We start from the raw sequence: 18,705 nt of genomic DNA on the forward strand, positions 1-18,705 counted from the left end.
GGCCTGAGTAACACTTGTGTAAAAGAGGTTTTGTAGCTTCACAAACATTTTGAAACAGCTGCAGACTACACTTCTTGTTTCCTTAATACTGAAACTAAAGTGATGTACCAGGTGAATCACTGACGAAAACACAGAGGATTTTTAAAAGTAGGAAAGTTTTTACTAGTAGCTGTCCAGACTCTGAGATGAAGAGTAGTTAGAAAAGACGGACAGATGTTTTATCGAGGATGAGAGGTCAGGAAGAAGTTTTATAGCAGAGAGGATAAAATAATCACATCTGAAATCACTCAGCACCTGCGCATGCTGGCTGCAGTTGCTTTGCAAGAAATATGACAAGAATGCATTTACACTGAAGGTTGGCAGTAAACTAATTTGTCAGCAGTTATCTTGCTTGAGGAATGCTCAGAGTTTACACTCTATTTAAGAAACCAATGCAATTCATGACTGCGTGCATTCCTACTGAGATTAGCAAATATTGCTAAGGTCTCTTCATTTATCTTTAGTAACAATTTGAAAGGGTATTTTGGCAAGTTCAGCATTAGGCATTGGTAAAGTTGATTAAAACCAGATATCATATAGAAAATGTGTCAAAATAGGCCTTTGTAATTTCTACCCTTTTATTTGCACACAGTGACCAAAGTCTGCAGAGGAAACGGTGTGTTCCAACCTGAAATGACCCCACTGGTCAGTCCGGGGATGCCCTGCACCTCTGTCACATTGTTGTTGAGAAAAAAGTCATTGCAGGTGGCATTAAGATCAGGTCCATCGCAGAACAGCCTCCACAGATTTGTAGTGACTGTCAGGTTGTCTATAACCTCAGTCTTAAGACACTTATCGAAATTGTTGTTCTGCAGAGTGCGATTCCCCAACATACAAACACTGTGTGGAGAAAGAGAGGATAAATGTGACTTCTACTACTTAAACTTATTAATAATAAATTATTAAAAAAAAGCCATTTTCATGGACCACTACGGCTGCCTGACAAATGTGGTCTGGTGCTATTTTTGCATAACATGGTTCAGTATAATATTGGGGGTTATTATAAACTGGACTCACGGGAAGTCTGGTGGCTCAAAGATGGTCTTGATGACTCCTGCATAGATGGCGAAGATGGAAAGAATAACACAAGCCAGAAAGACTAGTGCAAGCTTGTTCACATATTTGACACCGACAAAGACGACCACGGCCATCAGTGCTAAACAGCATGTGCCATAAACACGCATGTTGTTTAGCAGGGCGCCCACTTCATCCTCCTTTCTCTCTGCCACAAATATGGCTGCTTTAGGCACGATGTAGGTCTGAATGGGCAGACAATTAAAAGTCAGGTTAGTTTGTATTATCCCAGCATTTGACAAACTGTAACAGTGTGGATAATTAATCACTACAAAAGTTGGCAAAAATCTTCAATTTATTATTTAGGTTTTCTTTACAAAAATGTTATGTAAAAACATGAACTGGAGTGAATGTGGGTAGAGGGTAGGGACCACATACTGTAATGGTAATCCAAGTAAAAACAAGTTTTACTCACCAGTAGAATCTCTATGGTACCGAGAATGTACATGGAGCCAGCAAAGGTTGTTCCCAGATAGAAACAGAGACCCACAGCTCCACCAAACTCTGGACCCAGAGACCTGGAAATCATGTAGTATGAGCCTCCAGCTGGAGAGCAAAAACAGAAGGAGGGATTTTTATGATAAAGGGGATACTTACTTCTTTAAAGCCAACATTTCGGGATCATTTCCAATGTTTTGGTCAAACCCTAAGCCTTAAAAATGTACTACATTGCTGAGACACTAAGAGAACAATATCTGTTGTCGATTACCACACCAACAAACATGGAAAGAAACTGATGATTATGTTCTATACAAATCTAAAGGTGAGACATGTATTTGATTAAGCCACCAATAAAAGTAAGTCTTTTGTTCAAATTATCACACCACATAACAACATCTTACAACTCAATCCTTTTTTATCTATTCGCTGTCGATAAAGTACCACAGCCTCCTACCTGGCACAACACCATTCGTAGCGATTGCACTCATGGATATGGCTGTCAGCATGGTCTGTGGAGAGATGAACGGAAGGACAAAAAGCTTCAGAATAAAAGTGTCAAAGCTGAAGACCTTGTGTTACTTTTATCTCTGTAATTGATGGGAAAGTACAGGCAGTACATATTGCCAGGTTAATTTTCAATGCTGAATTGTGGTGTAGTTATCACATTCAAAACCACACACAATTAACACACACCTCTCTGTCTACCCAACAGGTCTTTATTCCATGAATTTTCCAGATTTTATAAAGAATGGGATCCGTCACGGGTTAATCCAACATTTAGTCTGTTAAAATACTTCTTAGGGGCTTATGCTCTAAATCTTTTGGATTGGTTATGGATCCCAGCTCTTCCGTGAAATCAGTCATTGTGGATGAGGATATTTTCATCAGCCTGTTACCTAACGGTGCTTGCGGATGACAGAAAGGGCAGAGCAGAGAGAAGGGCAGAGGGAGACAAGATAAGAGGTACAAAGAAGAGAAGAAGTGAAAGTTAAAACTGAAAGGGTGAAGAAAAAAAAGAGCTGTGGGGGTGAGCATGAAGGTGAGAGAACAGAGGACTAAGGAAAGAGGAGGAAGGAAGAACAAGGACATTGCAGAGATAAACCTTGTGCTCTTTGTGGGGCGTCTGGTTTAAAGTGACAAATTGGAGTAAAGCTATTTGACAAAATTCATCAGTAGTTGTACCAAGAGGCATTTTAAGAAAGTCAACCTCAACCAAATACTGATTTTTACTGACAACATAAATCATCACAGAAAACAGATTTTTCTTTTTGAAAAACTGTGTTAAGAAGTGAAAAAAAACCTGATTCAAGCTTAATGCTAAACCACAACTCAAGAAATCGTGTGAAAATCTGGGGTATTTCCATCGGTGTTTGTCATGCGGGGCCGGAATGATTACAAATGTCATTAGCAGTGGGTTTGAGTTAAAAACCATGTTCAGAAAACCATCTTCTATTTTACTTGTAATCTGTAAAATACATGTAATTTTACAGATTACACGTAAAATAGCAAATATTGAAAACTCACATGGTATCTATTCCTATTTCACATGATAAACATGACAGGAAATGGATATAATAGGATAGAAGAGTGAGTAATAGAAAGCTAAAAGCATTTTTTTGGAATATATAACTGTCAGTCTCCTGTGAACAATGCAGTCCTGAGGCAAACAACAAATTTCTTTATACAAAAAACAAAACGATTGCACTGAAGCTGACAGGCCTGATGGAAGATCAATAATCAATTCTTAATCAGTTTATAAGAAGAATCAGAAACAAACCATACAGTTCAAGTGTGTTATTTTGGTGGGAAAGGGTAAATATGGTGATGATTTAGACATATTGAGGAAACCCATGTGCAGTGATCTATACAAGCCCTGCTACTTCTGTGTACACATAAAAGAGCCATGCACAGCCTAACCATGACAGATTGAAAATATTCTGAATGCTGTACTGGGCTAATAAAATAGTTTGTTTGTACTCTCTATATGTTAGCATGAGGCTTAGCCATGTGGCTCCTATATGACTACAGTATTACATTCTGACAAAACGGAGCCTCTGAGTTCATCTTCAAAGGGCAAAAATCACTTTTCAGTTGTTGTTATTTTGGCTGCAATAAAACAAAACCCTTTTTGCGCTGGTTATTTCTAGATGTTCCTGGTGTTGGGTCTAGAGCACACAGAATGTGACCCATAAGCAGGTGGCTGATGTGGACCATCAGCGCGCAAAGTCAGATGTGGTCTAAGCAGTGAAAATGAACACTAATCTGTTTGGCTAAGCTCAGCTCTCTTATTATGTAACAGCAGTGACGCAGGGGAGGGTCAACCCTGCTAACGCACTTTAGCTCATTTGTAATAAATGAAATGGAGTTTCCATCTTTCCAGGCAAACAGTTCATAATATTACAGATGCAGCGCAATGCTTTACACAGGGGTTTCTGATCATTTAGAATACATACATTTTGTTAATTACAGTATATTAAAATATAAATATAAATATATATATATATATATATATATATATATATATAAAATTAATGTTTTTTACTGCTTCTTACAGTTACAGAGGAATGGCAATATTTTGTAACTTTGCCACCCTTGGTCATTGTGAGTGAAATTGATCATGTTATTCCATTAAAGGATTCCCTTTTGAGAGCAAAAAACATTTTACTGAGATGGTACTCAAGGTTTTTGATTGTACTTTCCCTGATTAATCTGAAATAATCCATTGTCTGCTGTGTGGGTGTGCATGTCACTATGTTTCTGACAGTTTTTGGATGGACGGATGACATGTCAACCAGGTACAATTTGAATCTAGGAGAGTAGGAGAAACAGAAATTCACAGTGGCTAAATATAGAAGGGATCAGTAGCCATAGAGTCAATTTGCCGGTCATTTATTACTGCTGTCAATCCACCCATCTGCCACTAAAAGTTGAAAAAGCCCAGTATCAATACAAACACTCAAGCAGAAACGCACTTATTCCCACCCACGTGCTAATGTATACATTATGCATTAAAGAGCTGGGTATGTACATTGAGTTCACTCTTGCATAATCTTGCACGTCATTGCTCTAATGACTTAAACGCTAAATCCCTTGATAAAGGACAAATCAACATCCTTGTCAAGAGTCAGCTCCTTTCAGTTTCTACTTTTCTACCATTTAACTAAGCCAAGATGGTTTCCATTTTCAGAAATGATGCAGAATTACACGGGGGGATAATTTTGGTTTCTAAAGTGAGAGGAGAACACAATGATACACATTCAAACTACCTATGTAACTGACATATTTTGCTAAAATTAGTTGTTGTGTTTCCACTAAAAATGGCTAAAATGTAAACCTCTTACTTGTAACCCTACTTCAATTTTTATTTATTTTTTTATTTATAGATACTTTAATGTCAGATTTTGTTCTGGGGTCTTTTTAATATTTTAAGGCAATATTAACTGTGAATTAAAATACATTTAATTATACATTCAATTGTAGCCTCAGGTTTGGCATTTCAGCCGTCAGCATCCTGTTTTTTTAGAGATCATATTGACAATATTTGGAAGAGCTGGGGAGGAGCAAGCGGTGGATCTGATTCATTTTAACTGAGCCTGTCTATGATCCTAACAGGCAAGACCCTGCGCTAAAAATAAAACCTGTAAGACACTGAAACTTAAACTAGTTCATGTTGAACGCAATGAAGTACTCACACATGAGCAGCACAAGCCGACAATAGCCAAGGACTCCAAGATGCCGGAAGTGCCAACAATCCAGGTAAGGCGCAGAAACAGGATGACCCCCAGGATATTCTGGAGGCACGGGAGGTAGACACCCATGAAAGTCCCCATCTGAGGGCTCTGTAGAGTGGGTGGGGTAAAGGGTATATAGAGGAGAAAAGACAATACAGCAAAATGATTAGAAACTGTGCATCGGAGGAATGTTTAGGGATAGAGAGAGCATGAGAAAGAAACACAAGGTGAGAATTTCAAAAAGGCTGGCAATAATAAGCAGCAAAATATCAAGACCACAAAGAATAAAACCAGAGAGGAGGGCAAAGAGGGAATAAGGGGGAAACAAAGGATGAGAGAAACAGACAAAAAACTCTACATTGTATTACACTGTATCAAATCCATTCAGTCAGTACTATTACCACAAAAAGAAAATCACACAACAAACATCATATTTTTTGAAGGTTTCAATAAAAATAAAACAAAGAACCCTAAATACATTGCAGTCAATAACTTCATAACACCAACACTGCATCTGATCTGTATCCCTAAATGGTTCTATCATCAAATATAGCATTCCTTGCAAGTAACTGCAGTTTCGCAACAACATGTAAAAAGGCACAGCTGACAGGATTCTCTGACAAACACAGGAAATGTTGCAGAGATCACCTAGGATTAACAAACAGCTACCTTTTTTTCCATATATCTCCAAACGTACAGCACTCGTCCCACTATTCAAGACAAAGAGGGGCGACGATGGTGTCAGCTTCATCCACTTACTTCTTTAGTAAAATGTTCCTGTAAGCCAATGGGAGGTGGCCAAGGCCTATTTCCATGCGGGGGACAGGATGGGGCAACTGGCATGGGACTGAAGCTGTGGTTACAAAAGCATCTATGTGCTGCATGGCAGCACTGTGGAAACTTTTATTTTCAAAGAAAGCGAAAACATGAGCATTGAAGGATCCTCAAGGAAAGACTAAACATAGAAATAAAAGGCTTATCCTGACTAATGAATAGGATATAGTAGGTGCCGGACTGCTGTTATGTTTTTGTTAATAAGATGCCATGCTCTTCATATTACTTTTACTTATTATTAAGAGGCAGAATCAGATTACCCATGTCCTTGCCTCCTTATGCTCGCTGCTGTTAGATTCTGAATTGATCCTCAAATCATATGGTTCACTTCTAAGGCCTTAGATGGCCTTGCTCCTAACTACACTGCTCAAAAAAATAAAGGGAACACTTAAACAACACATCCTAGATCTCAATGAATGAAATATTCCAGTTGAAAATATTTACTCATTACATAGTGGAATGTGTTGAGAACAAAATAACATAAGAATGATCAATGGAAATCAAAATCATTATCCCATGGAGGTCTGGATTCAGAATCATACTCAAAATAAAAGTGGAAAAATCAAATCACAGGCTGATCCAACTTCTGTGGAAATTCCTCAAGACAAGTCAAAATGAGGCTCAGTAGTGTGTGTGTCCTCCACGTGCCTGTATCACTCCCTACAACGCCTGGGCATGCTCCTGATGAGACCACGGATGTTCTCCTGAGGGATCTCCTCCCAGACCTGGATCAAAGCTGGACAGTCTGTGGTGGATGTGGCGTTGGTGGATGGAACGAGACATGATGTCCCAGATGTGCTGGATTGGATTCAGGTCTGGGGAACGGGCAGGCTTGTCTCCAGACTCTGTCACCTGTCACATGTGCTCAGTTTGAACCCTGCTCTCATCCGTGAAGAGCACAGGGCGCCGACGGAGAAGCTGCCAATCTTGGTGTTCTCTGGCAAATGCCGATCGCCCTGCACGGTGTTGGGCTGTAAGCACAGACCCCACTTGTGGATGTCGGGCCCTCGTATCACCCTCATGGAGTCTGTTTCTGACAGTTTGAGCAGAAACATGCACATTAGTGGCCTGCTGGAGGTCATTTTGTAGGGCTCTGGCAGCGCTCCTCCTGTTCCTCCTTGCACAAAGGAGCAGATAGCGGTCCTGCTGCCGGGTTGTTGTCCTCCTACGGCCCCCTCCACGTCTCCTGGTGTACCGGCCCGTCTCCCGGTATGTCCTCCGTGCTCTTGACACTGTGCTGACAGACACAGCAAACCTTCTTGCCACAGCGTGCATTGATGTGCCATCCTGATGAGCTGCACAAGCTTATTGTAAGTCGCTTTGGATAAAAGCGTCAGCTCAATGAAATGTAATGTAATGAAATGTAATGATCAACTTCTGTGGGTTGCAGACACCGTCTCGTGCTACCTCTAGTGCTGAGGGCACTGGCACAATGCAAAAGTGACCAAAAATCAGCCAGAAAGGATGAGGACAGAGAAATGGTCTGTGGTCACCACCTGCAGAACCGTTCCTTTATAGGGGTTGTCTTGATAATTGCCTCATTTCCACCTGTTGCCTGTTCCAGTTGCACAACAGCAGGTGAAATTGATTCACAATCAGTGTTGCTTCCTAACTGGACAGGTTGATTTCCCAGAAGTGTGATTGACTTGGAGTTACATTGTGTTGTTTAAGTGTTCCCTTTATTTTTTTGAGCACTGTATATTTCAGATTTATTGACCTGGATTATGCCCTCCCAAAGTTAAGAACATATCTTTTTGTGAAAGCTTTTGGAAATATGTTTGTATTTGCATTGTTATTCTATTTGATAATTCCTTACATTGTCTTTTTTTTGTGGAAAACTTTATTTTTATCTTTCAAATTAAGAACAAAACATCAACATCAGGAAGATACAGAACCAAATCAGAACACTTATGAACAACAACTCAGGCTCTTCGAGTAGTTTATCTTGTAGCCAGATGGAGTCTTTTCCCTCTACTCTGACCAGACCAACAGACAATACTGTATGCAGGCCTGAGAGAAGAAGAAATCCATGCTTCTTAGAAAATATGGCTGAAAATACCTGATAGTGTTTGTCCACAAATTCCCTTTGGACAACTTATTTCTATATAAAAGGCTATCAAGAGTTCATATGATCAAATTAGAGGAGATATAAATTTCTTTGAAAACTATACATTTCTGTATGAGACATACTAAGCAGTAATACATAATACAATTACAAGATTGATGAATACATTTTAAAAAAATGTTTTGTTAAAATGTGAAACCAACTTTTAAAGGAATGTAAAATCTGAACACGCAGGTTGTGCAGATGACAATGAGGTGCATACTAAGAGAAAGATTTGACAATTAAACAAATAGCAAGGATTCATCAGTCAATGACCCTGTTATGTAATGATAGTTTAGCAGTTTTAAAAGAACAGTTGTTAATATACAACTGTAAAGTACCATATAGGTAACAAATGTAAACACTACCTTAAAGCTTGAGCATAGACACAGCACAAAACAAGACTTTCTACTTTTTACCTTAACAGCTTTCTTCTTTGGTCCCTCATCATCGTCAGCCTCCTCGTGCTCCTGGGCCCCCTGGGTGAGATTGGTGTAGTTTGCCAGTTTATTGAGTAGAGATGACACCATGGGGTTGCTGTCCATTTCCTCCTGCAATAGGGACAATGTTTTTTCACATGCTGAACAATAGCAGCATCAGACACTTAATCTTTTTACACCTAACATTTTGGTTTTAAACTTCATTTTCCTCAGCATTTAGTTTTTCTCACATTACAGTAACAATGCTTATGTCTACAAAATATAAGATTTGGCCTTTGGATGTGCAGTTACCATATACTTAGAAGGATGAACTCTTCCTGGAGCATAATAAACAGTTCAATATTTAGTTCAAAGGATCTCAGAATAGCAGGCTGGATCGGCTTCATGCAGAGTGGTGAAAACAGAAGTCGCAGTGTCTAATTGATCCTATACAAGGGCCAATGACCACAGAGCATCAAGGTCTGCCAAATGGCACAGTAGCAAAGGTTCTGCTGAATCAACTTAAAGGAATGCACCAGTTTTTCTGGCAAACAAACTCTTTGACTGACACATTGTTAACTCACAGCAGATTGGTACTTTTATCTGTGTTCGATTTATTTAGTTCACCACAGCTGCGCCCATTGCTTTAGCATACAGTGTATTAATGAATGATCTGAGCTTCATAGGCTGGTTCTAATTTAAACTGCAGATATACGACTAACAGTGAATGTTTACTTAGAAACTATTCTGATGTATTTACAGCCTTTACTGCAGTTAGGGGTTTCCAAACACTCAGTCACATTTACTCATGTAGCCCTGTAAACAATGATTACATCCAGTTGATAATTTTATAAAAACTGTTTAACAGTTACCTCAAAAAGCGCCATGTTAGTGCCATCGTAGCTGTTTCCTTTGTCATTGTCTGTGTTGTTAATAAAGGGACTGTTTTCCTTTGGGAGGCCATCACCTGTAGAAAAACAGCACAGTTTTGTCTTTATAGGAAATGCAGTGGAGGTTCAGCATGTCATGTAACCAAAGCAGAATATGGTCGTTGACTGAGAAAGAAATACATCATTTAAGAACCTGTTTCCTCAAAAGAGGAAGACTTTTCATGCAGGTACTGTGCTTTCTTTACCATAAAGTAGACAACAAATATTTTAAACAGCTCTGCGTCAGGATAACAGTGCAGTCAGTTGAATAATGTTTTGAACTGTCCTTTAGAGAGAGAACACAAGATCCAAATTTGAACAAGCTTTGTATTGCCACCTTGATCCATGAGAAAATGTGTGCATCTTGGTTAGCTTGGGTAGCAATGTCCAGTTTGTACCACCAACAGAAAAAAAGGCGGAAGTTGCCATGATAACATCTAAAAAACAATAAATTACTTGTCAACGTGTTAGCAATTCTTGACGTTATCAAAGTATTTTGACACTGCATACACTAAAGCCACTTTGGACTCTGCTTTGCACTCACTGCATCTGAGTTTTACATTGTTTCATTTATATGAATTTTTAATAGTTCAGATCATGATGATGACTTCTCATGAACGGCATAAATAAATAATAACTACACTAAAAACGGTAAATGGACTATGATTCTGTATAAGAAAGTAATGTTAAAGGCCTTTCTGGCAAATGAATGCTGATGCTCATTATTTATTTAGAAAACACAAAAAATATTTTGTAGGTTTATACACATTGGTACTGAGCAAACAAATTAAACAAAATAGATCGATCAATCGATCAATAGTTAGTTAGTTAGTTACTTTATTAATCCCCAAGGGGAAATTCTTTTGAAATGATGCATATAAAGACAATCTGAGAAAAAATAATTCTACTGATGTATTTCTGGAAGACAAAAGAAAAAGGGCTCACCATGTTTTAACTTTCCTCAAGAATATCAAGAAGGAACATTTAAATACAAACACCAAAACAAACAACTGTACCATTGCATTTGTATTTAATCGAGCAAATGGAGCAGCAGATTATTTGAACATGACACTGAGTCATGTGCTGTCAACTGTCATGTCAGCAATACAAAAAGCCTATTTGAACATCAAGCAATGTGGTGGATGTGGACTAAGAATCAGACATGTTGACAAAAATACTACAAATGAGAAGGCAATGTTTGGGCATGACACAGCAAAAGCAGTACAAAGTAGATCTGAGAAATGAAAGACCATTTCTAACTAATTTATGCATGCCAAGCCACACAATTGTCTTTAAGACAGGTGACACTGAGCCACAAGATTACTATTGTAGTTTTTGATGGGAAAAGATGAGCAGATTTGTTTTTCTTTCTAAAAACAAAGCTTAAAACTTGCACCTGATAATAATTTTATGTGAAAGTGCATTGAAAAATGTTTTCAAATATGACTAGCCGATTACAGTTACAGTTGAGTACAGTTACATTTGTATTGTCATCTCGCCTCATCTTGCAACCTGTTTAATCTCCCACCTCATGAGCTGAAGTACAACAGACACACAACTCTTACCGCAAGGTTTTATATTCCCCCAAACAAGCTCTCATATGGACTGTAACAGTAACAGCCATTGCAAAACACACTGTCTTTCCAGTATCTCGACTTAGTCGATCACAATAGAGCTCACATGGTCGGTCCATGTCGCACACAGCAACAGAGCCTTCACAGAAGACATTCTAGCACCAAACTGTGAACCACATTGTGCCTTTGCTGTCAAGGCCGACAGCCTACACAGCGATGCACTGAGCAAATGTTTGCAATGAACTGACAACTTAGAGCGTTGGGGCTACGATACCAGACAAGCTGCAGTCAAGTCCAAGTGTGAACAGTGAGGGACCTTGAATCCAGACAAATGTGTTAGCTAAGGATTATCAGTGTGGGGTCTGTATATTAAAAATGGAAAAACTTCACTGCAAAAATACTATGATATGATGTAATGGCAGTAACAAATTTAGTTTGTATTTAGGGAAGAACATTTTTCCAAACTAAGTCAGAGAAAGACAAAGGGTTCAAAATAAGTCAAAATCATATAACTCAGGCTACTCCTGACTTAGTGTTAGGATTGTGAGTGTGAGGGAGTGAAAAAAGTGTTAGCAGTTGAAGTAGATCCGAGCTCTGCCATGCAATATTTAAATATTTAAAAAAAAAAATCTCTGCTGGCGTAAGTCTTTGCAAAACAAACACACAGACAAAAATGTGACATTGTGCTTTATAGACAATAAAACACTATAAATAAAAGCCAATAAGACAAACAATAAAACTCTCTCTCTCTCTCTCTCTCTCTCTCAATAGATATATATAAAATAAAAGGTTCAAATGGAATAAAAGTAGGAAAATACAACAGGAAACAAAGCAGTTTCATACCAGAACACCCAAACACAATGTACACAAAAACAAGTCAGAAAATCCAGTGGATCACTTTATCATCCAGATACAACAGATATATTGAAGAAAATACATTACAAAAACATTTTAAATTAAAAAAAAAAAAAAAAAAGCTGGGAACAAGCTTAACTGAAAGCCCTTGCTGCTTGCTCGCAGTAGTATAGCAGGAACCGGTATGGCAAGCTTCTTTTACCTGAGTGACATGGTATGTTATTCTGTGCAAGCAATCTACCTCTTTTTTTTTACCCCATTTTTAAATATCCCATATTCTACACATTTCCTGAATTTTATTTCCATTCTTGTTATCAATAAGATATTTTTGCCGTTTTCAGTACCAAAATCTATTTCAATATAGTGTTTTATCTACTCTCCAGAGTTCTACCAACAACGGGCTGTGTTGTGTCCATGTCTTTAGGGCACAATGTTATCAGTGACCCTCTCTTCTGATTGGACGCCTCTTTTGTGAGTCACGCACGCCCAAGTTAGATCTGGGATGGGATGACCATTGATTGCTTTCTTTCACATAAAAGTTTGGGTGGTGTGCGATGCTGAGGGTGGACATATGACATGAGCATGAGTTTGTGGCATCACAAAAGAAAATTCAAAACAGCAAACTTGCTGGATATGTGCTGTGAGCATTTTTCCATGGACTGAGCCGTTTAATTATATTTATATAGCAACTATACCTGCTTTATAATCAAAAAAAGGATATCTGAATTTATTTACCAGGGGACCTTTAACTAAACCTAAGGAGCATTCACAGAGCACATCTTGATTATTTCTATTACTGATTAATCTGATGATTATTTGATCAGTTAATCAAATTGTCTACAGATTGTGAGAATGAATCCCATTAAGATTATACACAGCCCAAACTGACCTATTCAAACTGTTTGTTGTTTGATTATGAGTTCAAAATCCAAAAGATAATAAGTATCAAAGAAATCCAGAAAATCTTCACGACCATCTAAACCCTTAGAAAGATTACAATTTTCAAGTAATGAGAAGCTCGAACAATTAATTGATTATCAAAGTCCTTTAGATTAATTTTCTGTTGAAAGCATTGCAAGGGGAAAAACTCTTATGAATGTCCTCAAATTCTGCTTCTGAATAATGAACATCTTGGAAAATTTGATGACTGACTGTATCTTGAACCCATCCTTAGCTTATCATTTATGAATATTTCTTATTTACTTAAATAATTATCCATATTTCCAGATCGAGATCTCTTGATCTCAATTTGGCAGAAATGTCTGGTGTGGTTGTTATCATGTTTATTCACCGAAAAAGAATATTGACTAATTTACAAAGAGTCATTTTTCAGAGTTATGTTTTAAGACACTTGTTCCTTTTATTTAATCACTGCAGTGCCTCAAGATAGTACAATAAATAATGCTCATCATAATTATGATGATAACAATACTTTTTGTTAACTTTCCACCCCTTACATTGATGGGTTCTCTGCCCACATCCTTCATGCATCGGAGGATATGCCTATGGTGAACTCTGGCTGCAGTGGGTATTTCATGGGTAACTTTTACTGCTTGATCCAGCTGTAGGGGGAATAAGAGGCTTGCAGCTTGGCTTAGCCCAGTAGTAATCACAGAGAAAGTCATTATGTCCTTGTACAGTGAAGCTCTTTAAAACACAGCCAGAGTGGGATAGCAGGAAATGAGGTGAGGGCAGAGGGTTTTAATCCATATGGATCAAAGGGAATGAATTTAAGATAAAGTCCATTGTACAGTGAGGATGCAGCGAAGGGTGAATCAGTCTTTCAGTCATTGCTTCCATCTGTTAGATGCTACACACCACGGGTAAATATAGTATTAAATGACACTGGCTAAATCCTCTTTGAGACCAGGTAGCAGACTAAAACTGGCAGTAGTTTCCGAATCGGGTGAGATTTCTGTATTTAGAACATATCCACGTATAAGGTGGTTTAGACGTCATTCAGGAAGTGAACAGAATCGTTCAAGGGGTGAAGGCCTTTGGTAATACACTCTCACGCTGCAGTTAAGACAGTTTAACAGAGCTTTTAATTGAATTTTACAGACTTAATAAGCACAGGCAATTTGTCCAAACGGGTGAGCACTGACAATTATTTTGTCAAACTGTTTTTAAGGTCAACAATGAATTTTCACATAAAAAATGTTTTGTGAAATACTAATCAAACTGCACACATTGCTGTGTTCAGAACTGAGAATAAAATAAATAAATACAAATAAAATTTGACAAAAACTGTTCAAAGACACCTTTGTTTCACTCTCAAACATGATTTGAGGATTTTTTTTTTTTTTTTTCATGTTGAATGGTACGTTCAATTCAATTTTATTTATATAGGGCCAAATCACAACACAGGTTATTCCATGGCACTTAACGCATTAAAGTCCTTACAGCATAACTTTACAATATTATACAGGGAAACCCAACAATTCAACAATCCCCACATAAGCTAGGAGGGGGAAAACTCCTCTTTAAGGGAGAAAAACCTCCAACAGAGGAAAGGAAACACTCCCTCTTAACAGGAAGAAACCTCCGACAGAACCAGGATCAAAGGTGCCTCGACCGGTTGGGGTTAGGGGAGAGCAGAGAGAGAAAAGGAGCAGAGAGAGAAATGTCTGCATGTCTGCAGTTTTCTAAAAACATGAATATGTTTAGTTTGTGCTGTACAGTTAATTTTCTAGAAGCCTTAGAAACGATAGCACTAGTTTCTGACTGTTAAAATGCAACAGCAAACTGACATTTTTCATTAACATTAAAGGCAACTGGAGAAAAAAGTTATCGTGGTACTGCACCTATAATTTTCTATGATTCTCTATTTACAGCCTGTGCGGGTTTTTTTGCCGAACATGAAACATCAATGTCAGCGGCCTGTGATAACAACACTGCAGTTAAGGGAAGTTGTGCCCTCAGGCCATTTTAAGTTCAAAATACTATATGTGTTGAAATGAAAGTATCAAACCTCCATGTCCTTAAACCTTCAAGTGACCTCAGTTGCGCTTGCACTATTCCATCACCATTCCAAACAATGAAAGCTCCCAGCTGACACAAATCCCCCCGTCGATGTCAAATACTGCGATTGCTGCAGTAGATTATGTACTTAAGAAGAAACTCAAGGACAAGCAACATAGAGGAATGCGAAGGCAGATGAGGATGATCCATAAGGATTCATGTCCATCAGTCTGACAGAAAATCTGGAGTGTTGGAGTGGAAATGTCAACATTGTGGGTGAGTGTGCTTTTGTGTGCTGGAGCGAACAGTCCTAAGGGACATGGTCTAGATTCATATACTGTACAGTGGCAGTGATAAGACACTAGCCTAGTTAACAGATATTGTCCTGTGTGCAAATTACACATATTGTCATTTACCTGGGATTCACAGTTCTTCCTGGAAATAAATTTGCATTTCCAAACATGATTAGTTCCTGTCTGACTGCATTTTCAGATGTGCATTGCCTTCGCAGTGCTGTAAATAGAATGAATGAATAAAAGTCTGGTTTGGGTTACCAAAAAGCAAAGCTATCTCTCTTTTTGCATCTGAATTTCAGAGAAACCAGCTCAGTTATGACTATTGACCAGGTACATGCAAAAATAGAAGAAAGCTCCTTGACACAATTATCCATCCTGCTTTGCGCAAAGCCCTTACATCACCTGTTTTCATGTCAGTTCAAGAATGCTGACGGGGCACTGCACATATAAAATTAGTTCAAAAGGAGCAATTGATCTAATGTTGGCAAATATGTGCCTGGTTATTAGAAGAGAATGTGAGTGGAAGAGCAAAAGGTTGAACATGATGCATTCCTATTGCTGAGAATAATGTGGATGCAAAAAATGTCCCATCTTTCAAAAGCAAACAATATCTTCAGGTAAAGGGATCTTTATGTCATAAGACCCATTTGTTTGGACAAAAGTGGACACAGATCATTTGGAGTTGCGTTATAGAGAATAAACAACTGCAGAGGTTAAAGCCCATCAAAGAGAGGACATACAGGGTTATACTCTATCGCTTTTAGTAACTGATCAATAACTTCTCCTTTTGTCTAATGTAAGACACCACTAGCTGCAATGGATGACTAGGCCAAACAAAGGCAAAAGTAGTGTTTTGCATCTGTAGTCGAATGAGGTTGTATATTTTTGAATGATGCTTCAGTGAGTTTCTAACGTACCTATTGTGGTCATGGCAGTAGTCAGGAGTGAACACATTCTGTCCAACTGTTTTAACATACTAAAATATAGCTTTAAACTGTGTATTTTTGAGCCAACATACAAACCAAAGAATGTCACCCCAGCGAACGACAGCCTACAAATTGCTCATATTGTGATATTGTAGTTCAAATAACAAAGACCAGTCGAAATCCTGAACTTTTCACTGAAATGGTAAACTGAACAGTGCAACTAAACTTCCAGACTTTATTGTTGTGAGCTGCAAATGTTTTGTAATGTTTACTCTCACTGCATTCATCAACTCTATTTCAAGCTACATCAGCTGTTTTCAGCAAACAGTGATACACAAAATGTGCACTGCCTACCCAGCACCAAACAGAAGACACAGCAGACATTTAACAGTTAAGGAGCAAGATATTGTGTTGCAGTTCGTGGCGACCTAACGAGAACTAGAAGGAGAATTTAATTTGATTTGAAATGCTGCATTCACCAGAGTTGTTTAAGGACAGCTGGTCACTGGTGTGAATGCACTGTAAACAGGCAACTGCACCTTAAATCCTCTCTATGTAGTATTAAGCGATACATTTAAGAAGTGTTTTAGTAGCCCTACAACAGTGATCTTTGTGTGCACAGTTATTTAATGATTTGTGAAATTCTGTCATACACTGATGGTAACACTATTAAAACTCGAATAGTTAAACGAGACTGAAGTAAACCACTGACTGGACCTGGGTGATATAAAAGAGGGAGAGAGGGACAAGGTTGAAACCTCTTGTGTAATTGTTGATGAATGAATGCAGGTGTATTTGATGGTGTGAGAGCTCTGTGTGTGTGTGTGTGTGTGTGTGTGTGTGTGTGTGTGTGTGTGTGTGTGTGTGTGTGTGTGTGTGTGTGTGTGTGTGTGTGTGTGTGTGTGTGTGTGTGTGTGTACACGTTTCACTTCTGCAGGTGGCGAGAATTGATTCCCTGTGCTATAGCGCATTGGTGACCCTTAAAAGTGTGACATTGAGTACATAGCATCTAATTGGCAATGACCACAGGCAACCTAACGCAAATTAAATCACCGGCACTCTTGTAAAACAACACCAACCTTTTTATCCATTAATTTAAAAAAAAAAAAAACGCCTTAGAACAATGAAAATTGTGTCAATAATACAAATTCCGAAGCAAAGTTGGGATCAGTTCAACTGGAGGCAATTGCATTGAAGTCCATGTGGATTGCATTCAATTAATTACTTTTTTCACTCTTTTATATGTTTCATATTCAAGTTTCCTCTATTAATTACTTAATTTTGAATTTTATTTATTCTGTTAATACTTTGGCTCTGCCAGAGGGTGCATATTTAAGAGTGCATATCAGATAATATAAAACACAGCTTAAGACAGCTTAAGCTGTTCGCCAAGACAATGTTATGGTGTGAGCATGGTCAGAAAATTAAACCAATGTATTTGGGTATTTCTTTAGCCAGAAGAGGTGGAAAAATGTCAGATACTGGTATTGCCTTAAATATACATTTGGAGCTACGTGTGAAATTTTAATTTATTAAATGTACATTTTTGAAAAAAAAAAAAAATGAAAGAGCACATCATTTTAAGAGCTTAACTTCAGTGTTTAATAGTGTTACATTGGCATTAGTGTTAAGATTTTAAGGCTTATGATTTTATTTTAGCCAAAGCCCGACAAATCTCCATATTCAACACTTTTGCCATCCATTAAATACTGTATATGTTAAGGCTAATTTCCAACTGTTACAATTCAGTCAAGTCCGTAATGCAAATTAAATTGTTAGCACTTGAAATTGGCACACTTAAAATGATGCATATTATTTTTTGTCTACTCATGGAAGCATTGGAAGAAAAAACAGAATAGGAGCAGGATAAGAGGGCAGATGGTTTACAAAATTCTCACTGTTGGTAAATGCAAGATTGCTACACCATCTGAAATATAAAAAGCATTCTTTGACATCAAAGCTTCAGTGTTGTTACATAAGGGAATGGCACTCTGACTCAGAGTGAGGAGAGTAGTTTGTCATTTGTCACGAAGTGCCAGCTGTTTCTAAGCCAGCTTCTTCTTTTCCAAGTTCTTCTCTGTCTCGTGTTTGTGATGATATATGGTGTTCAAAAGCTAGGGCTAAAGTCCCACTTCATCAGCACTCTGCTTACTGACTAGTACAAATATACCAGCAGGTACATTGAGGATGTGCTAATGGTTAGGCTCAGCCTCTCTGGTCACTGTGGTAATAAATGACCACGCATCCTATTTATAACCACTAAGCCGCACACTCTAACAACGTTGTAAGCTGCCTAACACTGCCGGTGTTGGCTCATGGCTCATTGTAACAAACAAAAAAGGAGACACAGGTTAAAAGAAATAGAGAGAGAGAATATCCAGACATCCAGTCCAGGCATTGCAAATTAAAAACCAATTCCTTTATGTCAAGGTTAATAGACAAAAAACCTGCTATCATCGTCATTTTTTTCATGCACTGTAGTATACACTTGCTGAGCATCAATGCAAACATTTTCTATGGTA

General features: G+C 38.2%; 1 protein-coding gene across 5 annotated transcripts in view; it reads right to left on the reverse strand.

The window, feature by feature from the left end:
- The window catches only part of slc12a7b (solute carrier family 12 member 7b), a 57,328-nt gene that overhangs the window by 19,030 nt on the left and 19,593 nt on the right, over positions 1-18,705 (reverse strand). For all 5 annotated transcript variants that reach the window (XM_069698104.1, XM_069698103.1, XM_069698101.1 and 2 more), the window contains exons 2-8: positions 9,515-9,609; positions 8,643-8,774; positions 5,247-5,393; positions 2,009-2,063; positions 1,529-1,659; positions 1,057-1,298; positions 668-879 (exon numbers count right to left, since the gene is read on the reverse strand). In XM_069698104.1, coding sequence (XP_069554205.1) covers positions 668-879; positions 1,057-1,298; positions 1,529-1,659; positions 2,009-2,063; positions 5,247-5,393; positions 8,643-8,774; positions 9,515-9,609 — 1,014 coding nt within the window. The remainder of the gene's footprint in view (positions 1-667; positions 880-1,056; positions 1,299-1,528; positions 1,660-2,008; positions 2,064-5,246; positions 5,394-8,642; positions 8,775-9,514; positions 9,610-18,705) is intronic.

This window comes from Brachyistius frenatus, unplaced genomic scaffold, assembly GCF_029030835.1.
Source record: "Brachyistius frenatus isolate BFR_SWC_R1_liver_20210118 unplaced genomic scaffold, ASM2903083v1 Contig_25, whole genome shotgun sequence".
NCBI classification, from domain to species: domain Eukaryota; kingdom Metazoa; phylum Chordata; class Actinopteri; family Embiotocidae; genus Brachyistius; species Brachyistius frenatus.